The 23,319-nt window shown below is 43.0% G+C and overlaps 1 protein-coding gene across 1 annotated transcript in view; it reads left to right on the top strand.

Moving 5' to 3' along the window:
- Nucleotides 1-23,319, top strand: part of MYO3B (myosin IIIB) — a 597,729-nt gene that overhangs the window by 512,133 nt on the left and 62,277 nt on the right. The window contains exons 33-34 of the mRNA XM_082260313.1: nucleotides 5,769-5,872; nucleotides 20,024-20,070. Coding sequence (XP_082116439.1) covers nucleotides 5,769-5,872; nucleotides 20,024-20,070 — 151 coding nt within the window. The remainder of the gene's footprint in view (nucleotides 1-5,768; nucleotides 5,873-20,023; nucleotides 20,071-23,319) is intronic.

Here is a 23,319-nt window from a genome sequence, read left to right as displayed (position 1 = left end):
GTACAGGCTAAATATTCATAGACCCTGGGTTATAGGCTGCTACCTTAAGGTGACTAGACAGTGGCAAAGTGTTTAGTGACACTTCCCCCTGGAGTGCACCACTATAAGCTTAGCCTACTCTGTGAGACCTCAATTTTTTGCTAGTGTCCTATAGGTAATGGGCTTCTTCTCCCTTATGGAGAAATTTCTGTGCTCATTAGTTCTTATTTATATTGAACTCTTCAATCAACTCTTCAATCAACCTCTTCACTGTCTTCAACTACAACTGTAGAAGTAGTGCATCTGGATTGGTAAAGCCTTTGGAACTGTACCTGGACCCCATGCTGTGGGGATGGCCTGAAATATTGTTAATGCACTGCATCCTTCTTGAGCGCTCACCTTGGCACTTAGTAAACGTGTATAGCTAGCCCAGGATAATGCACCCTTATTGAAGTTATAATTACATTCTTTTCTCCATGTATCCTGGATCCTGCTGCCCCTCCTGCGGGCCCAGGATAGGCATGGCGGGTGGAGTGGAAAGAGATCAGCAAAGATCTGTTTGCTGATCTCCTCTCCATCAAATTAATATTCACCCCTGTCATTCCCTGACTGTGACTGGGTAAGAAGCAGCTTTATTTGGATCCATAGGTGATATTAGGGTCTAATAGACCCTGTTGTTAAAGAGGACCTATCATTTCTACTTTAGGCTCCCTATGGGATATTAAAAAATCTAGGTGTAAAAGAAAAAATGTTTAAAAAAATTAAAGTAACAAAGAGTGTGAAGTCAGCGCTTAGCAATGAAGGTAAAAACAAAAGACAGCAGCTGGCACTAAAAGGTCAAGATGCAAATAAATCCTTCCCAGTATAAAGTAAACCGCAGTGAAGCACTTAACAAAATTTGCAAAACATCCAAAAAATGGTTATATAAAAAATGTATATGTAAACACAGGAAAAAGTAAAAAATTAATTAAATAACCAAATAAATGGATACTGTCCCTTTAAATTACATAAAGATTGTGCATGAGTTTCTAAGTGAAACTCTGTTTATCAATAGATCATGATGCAAGTCTGATAAAAAGTCTGTAAATAGAAATACATTTAATTAAAAAAATAAATAAAATTGTAGGTGTGTCTCCTTTAAACAAAAACTGAATGATTCGGATCCTCTTATGCACCTTTCCACAGTGATAATGACCACCGGCACACTGAACTCACCAGAAAACTTGGCTGCTTAGCTTATAGTCAGCATATAGGCATTTGGATATCTCCTAAGAAAGGAATAGGTAAAAACTTCATAGCTTCAGGGGTCCTTTAAGGAGAGTAACCCTCTTGGTAATGGCAGCAAATTGTCACTTTCCAGGACCAGGGAGTATAGCGTGCAGCTGTGTGGAAGAAGTGCTCACCATAGGAGCCAAATGTTATCATATTGTGTATTAGTTTATTAAAAACTGGGCTTAACAAACATGCAAAGGGCCGCTGAGAATTTATGAGATTGTGAAATGCGTTGAGCAGAGCTAAGAGTGCTGACGTCACGCCACCGCATGGTCTTTGTGCGGCGGCCATTTTTGTGAGTTCTGTTGTTTGCTAATTTTAAATACATGTTTGTTAAGTCAAATTTCTACGACATTACATGTTTCTATATACAGTGCATCCGGAAAGTATTCACAGCGCTTCACTTTTTCCACATTTTGTTATGTTGCAGCCTTATTCCAAAATGGATTGAATTTGTTTTTTGCCTCAAAACTCTACAAATAATACCCCATAATGACAATGTGAAAAAAGTTTGAAATCTTTGCAAATTTAATAAAAATAAAAAACGGAAAAAAATCACATGTACATAAAAGTATTCACAGCCTTTGCCATGACACTCAAAACTGAGATTAAGTGCTTTCCTGTTTCCAGTGATCATCCTTGAGATGTTTCTACAACTTGATCACAGTCCATCTGTGGTATATTCAGTTGATTGGACATTATTTGGAAAGGCACATATTATCTATATAAGGTCCCACAATTGCAGTGCATGTCAAAGCACAAAACAAGCCATGGAGCCCAAGGAATTGTCTGTAGACCTCTGAAACAGGATTGTATTGAAGAACAGATCTGGGGAAGGGTGCAGAAAAATGTCTGCAGCATTGAAGGTCCCTATGAGCACAGTGGCCTCCATCATCCGTAAATGGAAGAAGTTTGGAACCACTAGGACTCCTGGAGTGCGCCATCCGGCCAAACTGAGGGATCAGGGAAGAAGGGCCCTAATCAGGAAGTTAACCAAGAACCCATTGGTCAAGAACCCAGAGCTCCAGCATTTCCCTGTGGAAAGAGGAGAACCTTCCAGACGAACACCAATCTCTGCAGCATTCTACCAATCAGGCCTGTATGGTAGAGTGGCCAGACAGAAGACATGCTTCAGTAAAAGGCACATGACAGCACATCTGGAGTTTGCCAAAAGGCACCAGAAGGACTCTCAAACCATGAGAAACCACATTCTCTGGTCTGATGAAACAAAGATTGAACTCTTTGGCCTGCATGGCAAGCGTCATGTCTGGAGGAAACCAGGCAATGCTCCTCACCTGGCCAATACCATACCTACAGTGAAGTAAGGTTGTGGCAGCATCATGCTGTGGGGATGTTTTTCAGTGGCAGGAACTGGGAGACTTGTCAGGATTGAGGGAAAGATGATTGCTGCAATGTCCAAAGACATCCTTGATGAAAACCTGCTCCAGAGCGCTCTGAACCTCAGACTGGGGCGAAGGTTCATCTTCCTACAGGACAAGGACCCTAAGCACACAGCTAAGAAAACAAAGGAGTGGTTATGGGACAACTCTGTGAATGTCCTTGAGTAGCCCAGCCACAGCCCAGACTTGAACACGATTGAACATCTCTGGAGAGCTCGGAAAATGGCTGTGCACCAACACTCCCCATCCAACCTGATGGAGCTTGAGAGGAATGCATTCTTGCAAAGAAGAATGGGAGAAACTGCCGAAAAATAGGTGTGCCAAGCTTGTAGCATCATATTCAAAATGACTTGAGGCTGTAATTTGTGCCAAAGGTGCTTCAACAAGGTATTGAGCAAAGGCTGTGAATACTTATGTACATTAGATTTTTTTTGTTTTTTATTTTTAACCACTTCCCGCCCACCCTATTGGCGATTGACGTCGGGAAAGTGGTTGCATTATCCTGACCGGACGTCATATGACGGCGGCAGGATAATGCGCTCTGCGCGCCCCCGCATCTCCGATCTCGGTAAAGAGCCTGCTGACGTAGGCTCTTTACTATGTGACCAGCCGTGTCCAATCACGGCTGGTCACATAGTAAACAGGAAGAGCCGTTGATCGGCTTTCCTCAGTACATGCCTGACAGGCACGAGTACCTGACTGGCACGAGTAAAGGAGCGCCGATCTGCGGCTCCCCTGACAGGGGGGGGATCGGCACTGGTAATCAGATCATTGTTTACCATTTCAGACCCTCGGGGGGGGGGGGGTGCCACTAGAACCACCAGGGATGCCCACCCATGATCCCAGGGATGCCCGCTATGGCCACCAGGGATGGCAATCAGGGCTCAGGGAGCCCCCCATTGCCCTCCCCATCAGTGCTGCCCACCAGTGCCCTCCCCATCAGTGCTGCCCACCAGTGCCCATCATTGCCATCTATCAGTGCCGCCACCAGTGCCCATTATTGCCCACCAGTGCTGCCTATCAGTGCCCATTAGTGCCCATCAGTGCCGCCCATCAGTGCCAATCAGTGCCACATATCAGTGCCCATCAGTGACCACCAGTACCGCCTATCAGTGCCCATCAGTGCCACTTATCAGTGCCCATCAATGCCGCCTATCAGTGCCCAGCAGTGCTGCCTATCAGTGCCCACCAATGCTGCATATCAGTGCTACCTATCAGTGCCACATATCAGTGCCTATCAGTGCCACCCATCACTGTCACCCCATCAGTGCCACCCCATCAGTGCCTCCTCATCACTGCCTGTCAGTGCAGTCTCATCAGTGCAGGAAAAAAAACATACCTTGCGGTGATCAAATACTACCAAAATAAAGCTCTATTTGTGGGGGGAAAATGACATAAATTTGGTTTAGTTACAGTGTTGCATGACTGCGCAATTGTCATTCAAAATGCAACAGCGCTAAAAGGTGAAAATTGGCTTGGGCAGGAAGGGGGTGAAAGTGCCCTGTATTGAAGTGGTTAATAAACTTGCAAAAATTTCAAACAAACCTCTTTCATGTTGTCATTTTGGGGTATTGTTTGTAGAACTTTTAAGAAAATATTGAATTTAATTCATTTTGGAATAAGGCTGTAACATAACAAAATGTGGAAAAAGTGGGGTGCTGTGATTACTTTACGGATGCGCTATATTTGCTGAACGCAGAATTATGTTTTATATTTTATTGACAAATTGGGTAATATATTGTGCTTGTGTGTCCTAAAATTAAAGTTAGTGTTTATTTTTACTGAAAATGTGGGTTTGATAAACATGTGGACTAATATCATGTAACAACCATATTATTCTCCATGGTCTCTGCTTTCAGAAAAGATATAATGTTTGGGGGTTTTAACTAATCTTCAGGCTTACAGTGATTGTAAAGTCAGAAGGTTTTTATGCATTAGGATAAAAAAACCTTCTGTGTGCAGCAGTCCCCCTCAGCCGGGTTGCGGCTCCGTGTCTGAATGGAGGAGCTGTGACTCGGCTCGGGTGCCCCCATAGCAAGCTGCTTGCTGTGGGGGCATTCAACAGGAGGGAGGTGCCAGGAACGTCGAGGAGGGACCCAAGAAAGGAGGATCCGAGCTGCTCTATGCAAAACCACTTCACAGAGCAGGTAAGTATAACATGTTTAATATTTTTATCTAAGAAAAAAAAATTATGAGACTTTACAATCACCTTAAATAGTGCATTTGTTTGGAAAAAAGAAAAGAAAAAAAAATGACTGGTAGATAGGTAGTCAAGCTAGAGTTTTACAAAAGATTTTAAAGTGGAGCTCCACCCAAAAGGGGAAGCTATGCTTGCTTGTTTGCTCGGGGGGAAGGGGGGGGCGGGTACCTGTTTTTGACAGGTATCGTCCCCACTCCCGGATGACCTCTGTGCAGTGAATTCCCCCAGAAGATTGGTTCCCATCCTCCTTCCCAATCCCTGGGCCATTCGCAGTAGGGAACCGGCTGTGAAGCCACAAGGCTTCGCTGTCAGTTTCCCTTTACCAGGAATGGAGGTGGCAGCACCCGAGAGCCAATTGAAAAATCGGCTTGGGTGCCGACATCGTGGGGATTCCTGGACAGGTAAGTGTCCCAATATTAAGTCAGCAGCTACAGTATTTGTAATGTAGCTGCTGACTTGTGGCTACTGGTAATAGCCCGGTGATGGGGGAAGGAGGAGGGGGACCAATCTTCTGGGGGACCTCACCACGCAGAGGTCACCCGGATGTGGGGACGGGTACCTATCAAAATAAGGACTTTTAATTTTTTGATGGTGGAGCTGGAGCTCCACTTTAAGTTAAATTACCCTACCTATATCTATGGATCTTTGCTGATCATTTTGACATGAGATTTTCCCTGATGGTAACCTCAGCTTCTATATAATTGTATTCTTCTTCTGTTTCTCTAGCCAAGGTTTATGAGAGGTTCATTTTAAAATAACTCCAGTGTCTAGAAGTGGCAGTGTATGTCATACAAACATATTGTTTAATTTTGAAATATTGTTCTGTAAATGCCTCTTATTACCTGTAACAATTGAAGACAACAAATATTCTTGAAATATAATTTCCTCTGAATGATGAAGCCATTACTTTGTGACAGGTTCAGAAATATATATTGAGAAGAAGTTAAGGACAAGAAGACGCTGTCAACAGCCCAAAACTCTGAACAGCCCAGAGGACAGCATGTACTATAACCACATTAATGTGAGTCCAGTCCAGTTGTTGAGAAATAAAGATATATGTGTCTTTGCGGCAGATGTACTTATTTCTATAGCTACACCTTAATACTACACATTGATCCTATTTAATTATTGCCCGGTTTTATTAAAACTGAACTCCAGCCAAATAGTTATCCGCCAAGTTGAAGTTCATAATGGGGGGAATTTACTACTAAAAATGAAAGCTAGAAGCTGATAGGTTGCCATACACAGCTGCTCCAAATTCTGGCTCCAGGCTTAGTAAATTCCCCCTCTATGTGTTACGATGATAGCAGATTTACTTTTAATTTTGTCCAGCCAGTTCTGCATTTTACACAGACCTGCCAGACAGTATAGCCAGGCTAGTACCCTGACTTTTTCCCACCGTAGTTAACAGTATAGGTTGTTTATCAACCTGCTCCAAGCCAGCGACCTGGCAGTGATAGAGCAACAGCAGGCTGATAAGCTCAATATTATTATTATTATTCATGATTTATATAGCGCCAAAAGTTTGCTCAACGCGTTACAATAGAAAAGGAGATGGTTCAGTTACAATACAATAAAATACAAGAGGGTCCTGCTCATAAGAGCTTACAATCTAATAGGGTGGGGCAAGTGATACAAAAGGTACTAAATCCTTCCGCTTAAGGGCCGTACACAGGGGCCAAATATCGGGCGGCATCAACCAGTTCATGACATTAGGCCCATGTGTATGTCAGCAAGTCTGATTGGCCAGCTTCTGACAAAGGAGCATGAAAAAGGTCTGTCCATTGGCATCCTTTCAGCATTGGCAGGCAATGGCCGAGAGCACTAACCGGTGCGTTTGGCGCAGGGGGGGGACGTCCCCTTTTCACAAAACAATAGTTTAACAGGGGAGATCGCTGTACTAACATTGCATAGTTAGTACAGCGGCTCCTCCTGAGCTCTTTTGTTTTTCATTCAGCCCACTGGGTTGAAAAAAAAAAAACCCTAAGTGCCGGTTCACATTTCTGCGATGCGGGAACGCTGCGACTATACAGCATGTTCCTGCATCGCATCCGCACCCCTGGCAGTTCACACTGCCATATGCGATATGCTGGGGGTGTCAATTAAAGGTTAACGACACCTCCAGATCGCATATCGCAGTGCAATCTGAAAGTTCACACAGAATCGGATCGCACTAGTGTGAACCACCATACGATCCGATTCTGCTGCGGACCAAAAAAAGGGTCCTGTGCGTGTTTTAGTGCGATTGCGGTGTGAATTCAGCCATACAAACTGTATGGCTGAATTTGCACCGCACAGACATCGCATGTAATTTGCAGTGCGCTCCGAATTACATGCGATCTCTGTGATCGCACAAATGTGAGCCGGCACTTATAGTGTGCACTAGGCTTAACTCTTCCCTCTTGTGTCAATATGTTTACTGTCAAGACATGTGCATGCAGCAGAACCTGATTGGCTACGAGTTTGGATCCAACCTGTCCCAGTCTGATACAAATGAATATAACAGACTTATCCTAGTTATACATTTAAAACTACATCAATTGGTGTTTTTTATATTGGCCTGAAGGTCAGATTTAAATAAAACTTGATGAGAAGAAGCACATCACAGAGTCTGAACTGTCAGTTTGTGAACTGCTCAGCGAACAATTCAGCTGTATTAAACAAACAGATCCAGTGGTGGTTGAACTTTTTTTGCTTTCTCATAATGTTTCTGTTGTACAGCAGATACCCAAAGGTGTCCAATCCTTCATTACCATGAATTTGTGGCCATGCTTTGGACATTTAAGTACTTAAATATTTCTAGCAATGGCGTCAATTCACTAAGAGTTAAATAATGGCAAATAAAATGCAGTAAAATAACGCATGCGTTAAATTAGTTGTGAAAGTTCAATTCATCAAGAATTTTGCGTTAAATAACAAATGCTTTATTTTTTCGATTGTTCGGTAACTACCGCATTTTCTCATGTGGTTAAAGTGATTGTAAATCCCCTTTAAATACTTTTACCTATAGGAAAGCCTATATTAACCACTTAAGCCCCGGAAGATTTTACCCCCTTCCTGACCAGGGGGTATTTTGCGATTCGGCACTGCGTGACTTTAACGGACAATTGCGCGGTCGTGCGACGCTGTACCTAAACGAATTTGACGTCCTTTTTTTCCCACAAACAGAGCTTTCTTTTGGTGGTATTTGATCACCTGTGCGATTTTTTGATCACGCGCTATAAACAAAAAAAGAGCGTCAATTTTGCAAAAATAACAATATTTTTCACATTTTTTTATATGAAATTCCCCCCAAAAAAAAGTAAAAATCAAAATTTTTTAAAATTTTCGGCCAATTTGTTTTATGCTACATATGTTTGGTAAAAAAAATTGCAAAAAGCGTATTTTGATTGGTTTGCGCAAAAGTTATCGCGTTTACTAACAAAGGGAAAGATTTTTGTCATTTTTGTTGTTTTTTTTTTAACGCGTAATGGCGGCGATCTGCGATTTTTTTTGCGGTACTGCGACATTGGGGCGGACAGATCGGACCCTTGACTGACATTTGTGACACTTTTGGGGTTACCAGTGACATTTCTACAGTAATCAGTGCTATACATATGCACTGTTACTGTAAAAATACACTGGTTGTGAAGGGGTTAACTTTATTTGGAAGGGAGGGGCTGTGTGTATCCCTAGGGGCGTGCTTTCTACTGTGATTGGCTGTGGCTTGAGCTGTAAGGACACTGATCAACGGATCTACATACTAGATCCGTTTTATCAGTGTCTTTACAGCGAGGAGAATGACAGGCAGCTTGTTTACACAAGCTGCCTGACATTCTCCCTCTCCCCCGCCGATCGCCGAGTGACCGGCGGACATCGGGTCCGCTGGTCACACGCGCGGGGGGGGTCCGTGACCACGCGGGAGCGGGAGCGCGCCTCCGGGGGCGCGCGCTCGCTCCCTAGACCCTCACAAGCTAGTGACGTAGCCCTACGTCACTTTGCCTGTGAGGGGCTGACTGCCGACGTAGATCGGCGTTAGGCAGTCGGCAAGTGGTTAAGGCTTACCTATAGGTGCTATAAATATCTCCTAAACTTGCACCGTTTAGGAGATATTTACTTTGCATGCAGCCGATGACGTCATCGGCGCATGCGCTCTGAAGGAACGGCCACCTGTGCCGTGCTATGTAATCGCGCCTCCGGCCAATCAGATGACCAGAGGACGCGATCCAGAAAGCAGGACGGACGAACATGTTGGCCGTCCTGTCAGCACTGGGGGGGGCTTCGTTTTTAGATAAGTACTTCATAATGAGCTAGTATATGATGCATACTAGCTCATTATGCCTTTGTCTTTACAGGTTTTTTTTTCACTTTTTTTTCAGACGGTTTACTTCCTCTTTAAAGGTCATTTCCTTATAACATTTTACGTTTTAACATGTTTGTTTTTTTTGTTTTGCAAAAAACTAATTTTGATTGAACATTCTGTACTGTAATCTGTATTTGGAGGCATTGAAATTTGAACTACCTTTTCAAATTTATGTATTCTGATGCATGATAATCCAAGCTGTGTCTTTTCCACGTGGAACATAGCTGTTGAGCTGTGTTGTGCTCCTTTATTAAATCCATCATGCCATACATTCATAAAAATGTGTTTTTTTTGTAAATGTATGGCCTACTAGAGCTGTTGAAAGTGCTCTTTACTAGATTGTTCTATGTTTTTGGCCCAATTCTGTGCTACTGCCTATGTTTATATTGTGGAAACTAAAGAAAACTTGACAATTTTTTTTTTTTAGAATTTTTTCAAACATTTTTATTTATTTTTCATGTTCCTATCCCAGTTTAAATTGTTGTAATGGTGTAAATAACCAAAAGTATTACAGTGGCCACTTTAAGAGGTCACTTAGCTGGAGTAATTGTCATGGTTGACATACTCCATTGTTGCACTTTTGTAAACAACATTTACAAAAAATTAATTAAAATTAAAAAAAAATGTATTATTTTTTTTAAAAAGTTCAATCAAAATTGTTACATTTTAATAGATGTTTGCATTTCTTTTGCGCTGCACGTCATGACTTTTTGAATTACTAAAAAAAAAAAAAATACTTGATGATGTATAATGCCACATTTCCTGGCAGTCTCCATGGCAGCCTACGTGTGGGTTAACCCCGCCTCCACTCCAAGGGTATAGGACCCCCCTCCCATAAATTTCAGCTTTCAGGTACAGCAGGTGTTCCTTTTTTGTCCTCCTCCAAGGACCTACAATTCTGATGTCTTACTTTGTCCGGCTTACCTCAGGATACTTTGGATGGTGTCTGCATGTCCAGGGCCCAGCCACTGGCGGGTGAGTGACATTTAAAATTCCCCAGCTCTCTGCGGTTGACTGAAGCTTGGCCGGCATTTTCTGACAGGGTCTGAAGACTCTCATTACAGCTCTTCATGGCAGCGGTATTTGTGACTTATGTTTACTTTGTATGTGTCTTTCTCTATCGCTGTGCGGCGTTTGTTATGGCCCCAATGGCGCTGCAACGCTTCCTGCATTCCAGCAATCCTTCCTCTTCCTCCTCTGCCTGTCTGCGGCCAATCAGCGGACGCTTCGTGGTCCCGCACATGCGCAGTGCGTCGCGAGCAAAGCCGAGGCTTGGTTCGCGCACGCGCACTAGCGATCGCGGCCGCATCACCGCTGACGTCATTCCGGCGGGGGATTTAAGCAGCTGTCAGTTCCCCTGTACTTTGGGAAGTACTGTGGGCGTTGCGGCAGCTTCCCTGTGTGTCTGGATTCCTTGCTACAGGTATGTGCAATGGATGCTTGACTTGCAGAGGGGGGGATGGATTGTTGCTATCTTACACTATATCACTATATTGTCCTGGTGTCTGATGTGTATTACCTTTCCTTTATCAGTCTGGTTGTTTGGCCTGAAGTTTGGATCCTGCGTCACCGCCCTCCTGTGGCCAGCCCTCTCATAACAGGTGGGTGCTGGCATTTTCAGGGGGGGGCAGGGGAGGGCTAGCTGGTCCCTGTTTCATGGCTAAATCCAGTGTCTCCCCAACTTTCTCTTTTTCCATCAGCTCTTCCAGGCCTGGTTTATCTCAAGAAAGAGACCCTGTCAGACCACGTGGGAGTTCATCCTCCAGATCAAAACGCCATGAATCTCCATCAGGGAGTAGGCAGCAGGGGAGATGCTCTAATTCCTCCCCCAGACACCACAAACAACAGAGTCACCGCACACACCAGAGAGCTTGTTGGGGTTGTGGGGCGCATGTCCCGGAGGACAAGTCCCTATGTGAGCCATGTTTTGCTCAGGCAGCCGGTGAGAGGGAGCCCGAGGACCCCAGATTGGAATCCCTGGTAAAGAGGATAGTGCAACAGTCCCTGAAAGAATGGGGTACGGTCCCAGCACTTGGTCCCACTACATCTAGTTCTCCAGCTGAAGCGCCGGAAGATCAAGGCCCCTCTCAACCGAGCATTACTTCTGCAAAATCATCTGACAGTGATTCGGAAGAAGAAGGGGCAGTAGGCGGCTTTGAGTTTGCCCTGGTTTCGCCCCTGATCAGAGCAATTAAGGAAGCTCTAAAATGGGAGGATCCTGTGTCTCCCCCGAAAAAATAGCGGAAGTTCTTCAAGCACCTTGGTAAGGAGTGCATTAATTTCCCTTCCCTCTCTGAATTACAAGAGGTGATTACTGAGGAATGGAGTAAGGGGGGTGGTAAGTTTTCCCTATCTTCCAAACTTGGGAAACTATATCCCTTCAAACCTGAAGATGTCGCTCGTCTGAAGTCTGCTCCCCTTGTGGATGCTGCAGTCGCAAGATTAGCAAAGCATGTTACTTTGCCCCTGGATGATGCAGTTTCCTTCAGAGATCCCTTGGACAGGAAAATAGATCTAGACCTGAAGAGAATCTATGTTACGGCCGGAGCGTCCTGCAAACCTGTTATGGCATTAGCAACGATGTCTAAAGCCATGGAAGTTTGGGTGTCTGATATTGAGACCAAACTCGGGAGCATTTCGGAAGAAGCTGTAGAGAGCTCTCCTATTCATGAACTCAAGTTGGCTTCCGTGTTTTTAGGAGAAGCATCCATTGATGTTCTGCGCCTTCTGTCCAGATCAATGTTATCATCAGTGACGGCAAAAAGGGCCTTGTGGCTCCGCCCCTGGCTTGCTGATCCAGCCTCTAAGCAGACGTGGTGTAAGATTCCCTTCGAGGGTACTTCCCTTTTCGGAAATAAATTGGACAGTGCCATTGCAAAGGCCACTGGCTGAAAGTCGGGTTTCCTTCCGCAAGATAAACGCCTATTTGGCCAGAAGAAGCCTCAAACTAGGAGGCAATACACTGAGAGATCAAGAGATGCCCGCTCTTACAAACCTACTAGAGATTTTCGGAGAAATTGGAGAGGAGGCCAATCTTCTTCTCGAAGATCCTCTAAGAATTCAGCGCCTGCTGGACAAGAATCCACTAAATCTTTTTGAGATTGGACCCGTTCAGACATGCCAGGTGGGAGCACGTCTTCTCCATTTTCAGCGTCTCTGGACGGCCTCAATCACGGACTTTTGGACCGTCAGGCCACAAATGGTCTTTTCTGGCAGATCCAGTTCCACGGTTCATTTCAACTCACTTACCCTGTCTACAAGAGAGAAGAGAAGTCTTGCTCGCCTATGTAGACGCTTTGGTGGCTCAAGGAGCATTAGTTCCGGTTCCAGAGCAGGAAAAATTTCAAGGTGTTTATTCACCCCTCTTCTTGGTCCAGAAGAAGAACGGAGCTTGGAGGCCCGTTATAGACCTCACATACCTGAACAGGTTCATAAAGAACGAAAAATTCAAGATGAAAACACTCCCCACCATTCAGAAGGCAGTACTGCCAGGAGACTGGCTTGCCTCAATAGATCTGAAAGATACGTACTTTCATGTACCTGTGGCAGTCGACTTTCACAAATATCTCCGCTTCTGTGTTCTGAACTGTCATCTTCAATTCATTTTTCTACCTTTCGGCCTCTCTACCTCGCCCAGAGTGTTCTCCAAAGTTCTCCTGTCCGTAGTGGCCCTCATAAGATTAAAAGGAATACGTCTACATCATTACCTAGACGATCTTCTGCTGCTGTCTCAAAACAAAGATCAGTTACTGGCACACAGAGATCAGGTCATATCGACCCTCAAAGAATTTGGCTGGCTGTTGAACTTACAAAAGAGTCAGCTGGAGCCCACTCAGCGCCTAGTCTATCTCGGGGCACAATTCAAAACCATCGAGAATTCAATCTCTCTCCCGTTAGAGAAGATACCGGTGGTGCGGGAGAGAATCCTTCCAGCTCTTTCTTCCTCCCGGCTGAAAGCCTCTCAGTGCTTCAAAATCATTGGCACCATGGTGTCCACGGCTCCGATGGTCAAATGGGCTCTTTGGCGTATGAGGCCTTTCCAGAAAGGGTTCCTACAACAGCGGAACCCGGAAGAGGGGGAGCAATACATTCATATCTCCTCCAGCATGAGATTCAGTCTTCTTTGGTGGCTGCAACGCAAGAATCTGCTCAACTGCCACTCTCTGATTCCAGTCTCATGGATCATAATAACAACAGACGCCAGCAACTCAGGTTGGGGGGCTCATTGTCTGTCGGAAATGGCCCAAGGAAAATGGTCTTCTCAGAGACACACGCCAGTCTCCAATATACTGGAGCTCCGGGCAGCATATCAGGCTCTTCGATCCTTTCAACACCTGGTGGAAGGGAAATCTGTAATGATTCGGATGGACAATACCACGGCAGTGTCTTATGTGAAGAGGCAAGGTGGGACACGGAGTCTCTCTCTACTACGAGAATTAGACCCAATTATGTCTTGGGCTCGGGCTCATCTAGTCGATATCTCAGCAGTCTACATTCCAGGTCCTCAGAATGTTCAAGCAGATTTTCTGTCCAGGGTCCAGTTGAACCACAACGAGTGGTCTCTCCATGTGGAGTCGTTCAAATGGATCCTGTCATTGGGAGTATCTCCCGAAGTCGACCTGTTCGCCTCTCCTTGCAACCACAAGTTGGAAAAGTATGTCACGAGAGGCAGATGCCATCAAGCCTATGGACAGATGCACTAACCGACAGGTGGGAGTTCAACAGGGCATATGCCTTTCCTCCAGTACCCATCATTCTCAAATTCCTGCAGAGACTTCAAGCGGAAGATGTAGAGATAGTGATGGTGGCGCCTTTCTGGCCAAACAGGCCATGGTTTCCGCTGCTCCTTCAGCTAAGCTAACGGGACCCGGTCCCTCTTCCCCTCAGACCAGACCTGCTCCTACAGGGAACATCAGTACACCCCTGTCCTGCAATACTCCGGTTGACGGTCTGGTTCTTGAGAGGGAAAGGTTGGAATCGCTCGGCTGCCATCAACAGATATTTCCACCTTAATGAATGCTAGACGACCAAGAACAATAAGGTATACTGCAGAATCTGGTCAAGATTCATGAAATCCGCATATCCGGAAGGTATGTCTTCCTCAGTTCCTGGGATTCAAGAAATACTAAGTTTTCTTCAGGCTGGCCTAGATATGCCTCTTTCAGTGGCAACTCTAAGAGTCCAAGTATCGGCATTATCTGCCTTCTCTGGTATCATGTGGGCTCAACACCCACTTATTCAACAGTTCTTTAAAGGAGCAGCCAGGCTCAATCCTCAAAGAAAACCTAGGTTTCCAAAATGGGACCTCGTCTTGGATTCGGCTAAGATATGGAACACCTGCTGTACCTGAGAGCTGAAATTTATGGGAGGGGGGTCCTATACCCTTGGAGTGGAGGCGGGGTTAACCCACATTTAGGCTGCCATGGAGACTATCAGGAAAGGAAAATTACGGTAAGTATCTGATAGGAATTTTCAGTTTTTTGTGTGTCCACCGCTGGTGGAATAGTGTCAACTTTCTGTGGGTCCTCTGTGGGTGCAATTCGACCCCTCTCTGAGGGTAGTATTGCACACCTTTCTGTGTTCTGTGGGTGGAATTAGGCTACCTTTTGTGGGTTTTCAGTGGGTTGAATTAGGCTCTCGTGGGTGGAATGCCCCCTTCTGAGGGTATAAATAGGCCTTTCTTTCTGATACCGCACTGGTTACCACCACTAAGAGGGGGGAAAATATCGCACCTTTTTTTAGTTCCTGTTTCATCTGTGAATTGGGCTTTACAGATTGCCGCACGCTTTTGTGATATTTACTGACTTTTTTTTTTTTCATTGTTTACCGCAAAATCATTATTTTTGTTTTTAATTAATTAGACTTCATTTGCCGCATGCAATTATTTATGCAAATGAGTAGCATGATACTCTTACCGCATGCAGTAAAGCTTAGTGAATTGATCCCAATGAGCTTTAAAACAAGTCCTCACCGACCTTTGTGTCTAGAGGCGCCGTGGAGTAATTTATTCTCAAGCTTCCCAGCAGAAGCACTCAAGTTGTTTAAATTGTTTTCTTTGCAGCTCAGCTCACTTTGCTCTACTCTACCAAAAATGACTCAGCAGCTTCTCAGCCTTCTAATCTATGCAAACACAGAGCAGGTTTTCTGGGAAGAGGGCAGTATTAAACTCAAAACCTAAAATTGTATGTATATCAGATTACCAATCCTTAGATGTGGTGGTTGCATTACTCTTCTTTTTTTTAAGCGTTTGTTCCCTTATCATGCAATCATGCCAGTAAGTCTGTTATTTTTCAGCATCCTTAGACCAAGCAGTCTAGAAAAAGTGACAGTTAGAGGGTTGGGACAAACCAGTTACCATTGACAGCAGGGCTTACTATCGTTATTTTTTTTTCTCATTTTTGTAAAGCTTTTATCGCAAAAGAAAAAGAAAACTGTTTCTGCAACTGGTTAAAAAGTGTTAGCTGGAGTTTGGCTTTAATTCATTAGTCAAGTCCATCTAAATTTGCTAGTCTAACACTACTCTCTCCCTTCTCTCCAGATTGACACTGCTGCTGTCCCCATTGCTTCTCCATCTAGAGTGGAGAAATCCAAGATAGGAAGTGTGTTACTGGCCAATCACTGGGTAAAAATAAAGCAATAAAAGCCTAAAAAATGAAAACTATTTCTACCATCATATTTAAAGATTAGTAAGCTGCAATATATTTGAATTTGTTTTTGAAGTTTAATATCACATTAAAGATAAAGATTTCATTGCTTCTGCTGTGAATTTTGGATTATTTCCTCACATGTACTCTGCAAGAGCTAGAGGAGTGGGAAAGATTTAATAAAAGATTGCATTATGAGCCTTTATTATTTCCCCTGTATTTTAAGTAGCACTGTGGAAATATAAGCCATTGTACTGACTCTTAATTGTACGTTTTAAATAAGAAGAACTTCTGGCATAAAAAATGTCAGTAAAATATATTCTTTAATAGCCAAAAAGTATATAAAATCCACTTTGCATGCACTAAACACCTTTGCAAACCCAGTTATTACCTTGTGAATGAAGCCTGTGTAGAGAGCAGAGCTGTGGGAGGGACCCAGCTGGCTCCGCCCACTATAGGCTGCCTGCAGAAATTCAAAGGAGGGGGCGGATACAAGACCAGTCAGCCTGCAAAAGGAGAGAGAGCAGCAGTGAGTGGTCCTTACTACAGGAAAAGTTTCTTACTGGATTACTGCACAGATCTAAAAAAATGCCCAAAGCACACCAAAATGCATGGAAAAATACACAATCTTCTATTTAAAAAATATTTGCTTATTCCGGAGTTCAGTTTTAAATAAAATTTTATTTTGGATCATCAAATAACTGTCAAAGCTGCCGCCAAAGAAATTCAGTGCAGAGGTAATACATGAAAATGTATTGCAATCCTTTGCTACAAGACAGGCAATCAGAATTTAACTAGAAATGCTGTATACCTGATTCTGTTAGTAATTTCCCTGTTACAACCCTCTCAGTAGCCTTTAATGTAGCCATAAGCCCTCGTTCACATTGGAGTGGTTTGTCATATGGTTTGACGGATCAAATCACATGACAAGTCGCAGCCTATTGCTGGCAATGGCACTGTTCCAATCGGTGTGACGCTGACTTTGTGGCCCTGCACCAACTTGCAAAAGTAGTTCCTGCACTAATCTTGGCGATTTCCAGTGCGACTTCAATGGACATCTGCGCATGAAGCCGCACAGATATCTTTCAAGTCACATCGGAAGTCACACTGAAATGCGGCTTTGAAATCATGCGATTTCAGATGAAGTCACGATTTCAAAGCTGCGTTCAATGTGTAAAAATGCACTACATGCTTTTCTGCAGCTTCTTTATTGAAGTCTATTGAACCAAAAAAGCACCGTTTTGCATTTAAAAAAGTCCCTGACCCTTTCCAAAAAATGCAGAGGCACAAAAATGCATTGATGTGAACGGGTTCCCAATGGAACCCATGGTAAAAAAAAATGTCCTGCATGAAAAACGCATTGATGTGAATGGAGCCATAACAGTGGAATGCTAAATCCAGCTTTTAAACCAACCAACGCAATCTTTAACTGGCCTGATCATGAATGAATATAGGCTAACTGGTATGATCCAGCTGTTTGCTACCTTTGCCTAATTACTATATTGAAAGTTGCATGTAAATAGATGAATGAAAACTACATATGTGTGTAGATGTGTACAAGGCTGCCTCTACATAGTCATTTCTATCATCACAGTAATGCCAGTTATGAGATCTGCTTGTTTAAGCCCAACTTAAGACTCACAGCTTTTGTTTTCATAGTTCTGTATTTCTGCAGTTATCTATGCGGAATAGCAGTGTACTGCAGTGTTCTATGCTAAATAAGGCTCGAATCACACCTATGCATGTTGCTTTTGAGTGTTTCTGTAGTGCTTTTTGCTGTGCTCTCCATGTTTTTTACTGCGATTTTGCCCGCGATTGTACCGCAATTTGCATTTTGCTTTTTTTTATGCTTTTTTTTTTTTAATTTGTTGTTGGGCAGATTTAAAAATGCAAAATGCAAATCCCGGCAAAATCAAGGTATAAAAGCATGCATTGATAAATGCATTGAAGTGACCTGGTTCCATAGAAACTCATGTTAAAAAAATTTCCTGCATTTCTGCAAAAAGCATGAAAAAAAAACATTGGTGTAAACGGAGCCTACTGCAGTTTTCTGTGCTGAATAACAACCCACTGCAGTGCTCTATGCTGAATAACAGCCCACATCTGTGCTCTATTCCTATTAACAGCTCACTGCATTTCTCTATGCCAAATAACAGTCCACTCCAGAGCTCTATGCTGAATAACAGCCCTCTGCAGTGCTTTGTGCCGAATAACAGCCCACTGCAGTGCTCTATGCTGAATAGCAGTCCACTGCATTGCTCTATGCTAAATAAAATCCCGCTGTAGTTTTCTGTGCTGAATACCAGCCCACTGCAGTGCTCTATGCTGAATAACAGCCCACATCAGTGCTCTATGCTGAATAACAACTCACTGCATTTCTCTGTGCCGAATAACAGTCCAGTCCAGAGCTCTATGCTGAATAACAGCCTTCTGCAGTGCTTTGTGCTAAATAACAGCCTGCTCCAGTACTCTGTGCTAAATAACAGCCTACTGCGGTTTTCAATGCTGAATACCAGACAACTGCAGTGCTTCATGCTGAATAATGTCCCACTGCAATTATCTATGCTGAATAACAGCCCACTTCAGTGCTCTTTGCTGAATAACAGCCCACTGCAGTGCTCTATGCTGAATAGCAGTCCACTGCATTGCTCTATGCTAAATAAAATCCCACTGAAGTTTTCTGTGCTGAATACCAGCCCACTGCAGTTCTCTATGCCAAATACCAGTCCACTTCAGAGCTCTATGCTGAATAACAGCCCTCTGCAGTGCTTTGTGCTGAATAACAGCCTGCTCCAGTGCTCTATGCTGAATAACATTCCACTCCAGGGACCTTGTGCTGAATAACAGCCTGCTCCAGTACTCTGTGCTGAATAACAGCCTACTGCGGCTCTCTATGCTGAATAGCAGCCTACTGCGGTTCTCAATGCTTAATACCAGCCCACTGAAGTGCTTCATGCTGAATAATGGCCTACGGCCATTATCTATGCTGAATAACAGCCCACTTCAGTGCTCTTTGCTGAATAACAGGTCACTGCAGTTCTCTATGCCCAATAACATTCCACTCCAGAGCTCCATGCTGAACAGCAGCCACATCCCTTGGCACAAGTGTCCCTCTCCAGACTCATCTTACAGAGGAAGTGAGGGGACATGTCTGACCAGGTCCGTTAGATTACAGACTGCACTAGGTCCAACTCTGGTTCCTATTAGACTGCACAGACACTCTAAGACATAACCACTTTAACAAAAAGTATTATTCAAATATGAAAATAGAGTTCTGACAAGGTATGTATCAGAATAATTATTTCTGAGACTTCAGTTGGGCTTTAAATTGAAAATCCCCGCAACCCTGAACTAAATGTATTTTCATGGCAGATGAAGCAATTATTTTACAGTGGCCCACAAGCCATGGATGGTTGCTAAGAAGAAATATTGCCCTTTGGTCAGAGATTTTTCAAAATAAATCTGTCATACCTTTTTAAAAGCTCTAATATGATTACCTAAGATCATTTAACAGATAATGCTGTAAATGGATAAGGTCCACATGCTGATTTCTGGTCAGAAAAGGCTTTCTTTGACTATAATTAGGGCCTTCCCAGCACTCATGGCCAACAGATATCAAATGGTTTATTTACAAGAGTCACAATGGCATGATCTATGCAGTTCATATATGAATGTTTCTGTTGTTCTGCACTTGATAAAATAATAAAGTGAGTATATCATTGAACACATTGGACTATTACTGTGGGAGGCCAACAATGTTACAATTTGGGGTTGTTTAGATGAGAACATAAAACATTGGTAGGCCCAATCTGCCCATGTATGTGCCTGTTTTTTTGCTCTAACTTTATTACAAATCTCTTCAACCTTTCCTTCTTTTCTCTATCATAGCAGCCCATCTCTCCATCCCCTCTCTTAACACAGCGCTGGCTGAACATGTGCCTCTGCCCTTTATCAGTTGCTTTCATATCAGGATGTCTCCTTTCACGGTGAATAATTGATGTGGTTTATCAAAGAAAACCAACATGCATGCTTCATCAGGCTCACTTGAGCCCTTTGATCAAAAAAATTATGCTTTGACTTGTGATATTATCAGCATCTGCTTGCATTCAACACAAAATCACTTTGAATTAAAAATTAACGACTCCCTGCTTAGCTTCTGAAAGCGTGTTCTTGGTCCTTCCCGCAGGGAACTCTAGACTATCAAGGGAGCAAGAGGAAGCCGAGAAAACTTGGGTAAATATCCATCCTGAATTTAACAACTGTAAACAGAAGTCCTTTTGTAAAATGGAAAATTCTTAAACATTGAAATTGTTTAATATTGCCCCCCTGGATGTGTATATGGCTCCCTACTAACAAGCATAATGATAAGAGCTTAAAATCCAGCAAAGTGCCAGCTGTAACGAATCACGAATGTGACAAAAGGCCTGTTCTCTAAAGGACATTAATATTGGAAGTTAAAGGGGATCTGTAATGTAAGAAATATAGAAGTTGCCGCTTTAAAGTGGCTGTAAAGGCTTCAGGTTTTTTACCTTGGCACATTTTCTGCATTAAGGTAAAAAACCTTTTATGTGCAGCTCCCACCCCCCCAGCCCTCCGAAATACCTGAGCCTGATCTCAACCTAGCCCGGTGCCTGAGAGCAGCACTGTTGTGAGGGCAGGGCAGAGCCAAGCTGCACTGGGTGTGTCAATAGTCACACACAGCGTGGCTCGGGGATGGAGCCTGCATGTGTGCCCCCATAGGATGCATCTTCCTCTGGTGGCACACGGAGAAGAGGAGGAGCCAAGAGCGCCAGTGGGGGATTGCAGAAGAGGAGGTTCAGGGCTGCTCTGTGCAAACTATTGCACAGAGCAGATAAATTTAACATGTTTGCTACTTAAAAATAAAAAAAGAACCTTTTCAATCACTTTAATTACTGTTAAGGAAAGTTGAAACATAGACCTATTGGTATTGCTATCTAAACGCATGACACAGGTATGTTAGTGCATTTTTCAGATGTTTTTGCACCTAACCACCAGCCACCTCCTCCAAGCAACTTCAGGCCTTTGAACAAAATGGAGGATTCAGTAGTGTCCACGCTGGACGTAAAGATTTCATCCTCCTGGGGAGGGCCCACAAGAACCTCTACAATCCCAGTGATGCCCAATACAAGAATCATGGCAAAGGTCAGAAGGTCTGGGAAGAAATTGACATAGTGGACATGATTTAAGAGACCTGATAGTGCAAGACACCCCAACACCACACATAAAAACCAAGAAACTGATACAAAGTCAATGACATATGTTCTCACAGATGATATTAATTTCCATTGGCCAAAACTTAGGTGGTTGAGTTTTTCAGCTTACATTACCCTAGAGAGGGTTAAAGCCTGGGGGGTATCATATAGAAAGTGTAGTTGTCCTTTAACCTTTTTTCACCAGTTAAAGCCATTGAAATTGGTTATTTGTTAGCTGATATAATGGTTATATGTAAAGGCACCATAAAATAGTGTGCAGTAACCCATAGCAACCAAACAGAAAGCACTATTTATAGATCATACTTCATAAACTGCTTGCTGTGGAATTTCTGCTTCACAGTTTGAACTACTTAAAGTGGAATAGCGCACACATGCAAAAGAAATGACTATCAAATATGGAGACAATCCATAAATAAAAATGGGGATTTGGTTTGCTTTTTTATGGATAGTGTAGGACCCACTGACAATGGGGTACTTTGACGCAGTAGTGGGCTTGAGCACAATATGGCCATATGGTGGGACCAAATCCCCATTTTTATTTATGGATTGTCTCCATATTTGATAGTCATTTCTTTTGCATGTGTGCGCTATTCTTTTTTAATATACATGTCGCTTGGTTCATAGCTGCACCGGCTTTAGATATACATGTTCAGGGCATGCTCCCCCATTTTTTTGCTTACTTAAAGTGGAACCCTATTCAGAAAATTCCTGATAGATCACATTATGCTGGCCTGTTTTGCAGGTATAGCTAAGTAAAAATCCAGTAATGCAGCATCTCATTCTGCTCTGGACAGCCTCAGTTTCTGACTTTTCTTGGCCTAAATGCAGAGTCACTAGAGGCTGATCTGCTGACAGCCTAAAGATTTAATGCTGCTCAGGGGCTTTTGGCTTCAGCAAAATGGCAGCCTCCAGTAAGAAGAAACAGGAGCAAGGCTGGAGGCAATTTACAGCACACAATAATTTTGGTAGAATAATTATTAATGTGGAATGTATGTTACTTGCTAAAGAACTTTAATTTTTATCTAGTTGTTATGGGTAAGGTTCCGCTGTAAAGTATATGTAAAGCCAAAACTATTCTTTTAGTTTATCGATAGGATAGAGAAAGGTTGAATCCCTTATCAGGTTATTTTCTGCTATCTGTGGCCCACTGGGGAAAATTCCCTTTACTTCGAGTCCTGAAGATTCAACAACACATGAGAGGAAATCTCTGTGAATAGCTTTGCAAGCCAAAGCTGGCCATACACTAGTAGATTTTTGAATGAATGTTCATACGAGCATTTGTATGGTATGAATGCTGTTCTAAAGTACTTCAAAATGTTGTTTACTTTTAACATGTGATTTTAGAATAATGGACTTTACCTAAGAAAACCCCATACACTGTTAAAAATTCCTTCATTTGAGAAAAATTGGCCATGTTGCTCCTTTTTCTCCTCACTGAGGTTGAAATCAAATGTTAATTTGATCCTAATAATGATTAGAACATTAAATTAACATAATTAAAATGAAAAATTTCAAAATAAATTCTACTAGTGTATAACCAGCTTTGCTCCATTGGAGGATTTTTCCACACATCTTACTGTAGTGACAATTTGAACATTTTGTTTTTTTCCCTAACTTTCTGTGTTGGTGACAGTGTTCATCAGATCAAATAAAAAGGTCTATCTCAGACAAAAGACAAGAATAAAAACATGATAAAGGGCCTCTTTTTAAACCAATATCCCTTCTGAGGTTGCCAAAGGTTCCTTGAGCAGTGACCAATGGGGAATTAATCCCCTACCTACCTGCACTGACCACTAATTCAAGGGGGTTTTTACTGTCTGGATTTTTCTCTTAATATTATTCAATTAATGTTAAGATCATTGTTAAAAATGTTGTTTTACAGAGCAGGACAGTGTGAAAAATGATTTGCCATGGCTGTAAAATATGCTAGACATGGAATATTATTTATTTTCATATTTAAAATGTCCTACAAATAAAATGTAATTATTAATGTTAAACAATGTAATATATTGCAGCTTAATCCTTACAGCTCAACTCCAGGCAACTGAAAAATTATCCGTTGCTTTGGTTCACCCTCACCCACACTGCAAGGGTAATAGCTCATTTTGTCTAGGGGACAGGAGAGACAGTTTTACTAACCTTATCTTCTGCTCCCCTGGTAGATGGTGCTCCCCCATGCTCCGGTGGTTGACTGCCCCTTGACATCATGTCCAGTGCACGGTTATGGACCCTGCTTTGGTCTTAAGAT

The sequence above is a fragment of the Pelophylax lessonae genome, assembly GCF_965119305.1.
Source record: "Pelophylax lessonae genome assembly, chromosome: 6".
Taxonomy (NCBI): domain Eukaryota; kingdom Metazoa; phylum Chordata; class Amphibia; order Anura; family Ranidae; genus Pelophylax; species Pelophylax lessonae.
The sequence above is the reverse complement of the archived record's forward strand: the minus strand, read 5'-3'. Positions and strand labels throughout refer to the sequence as shown.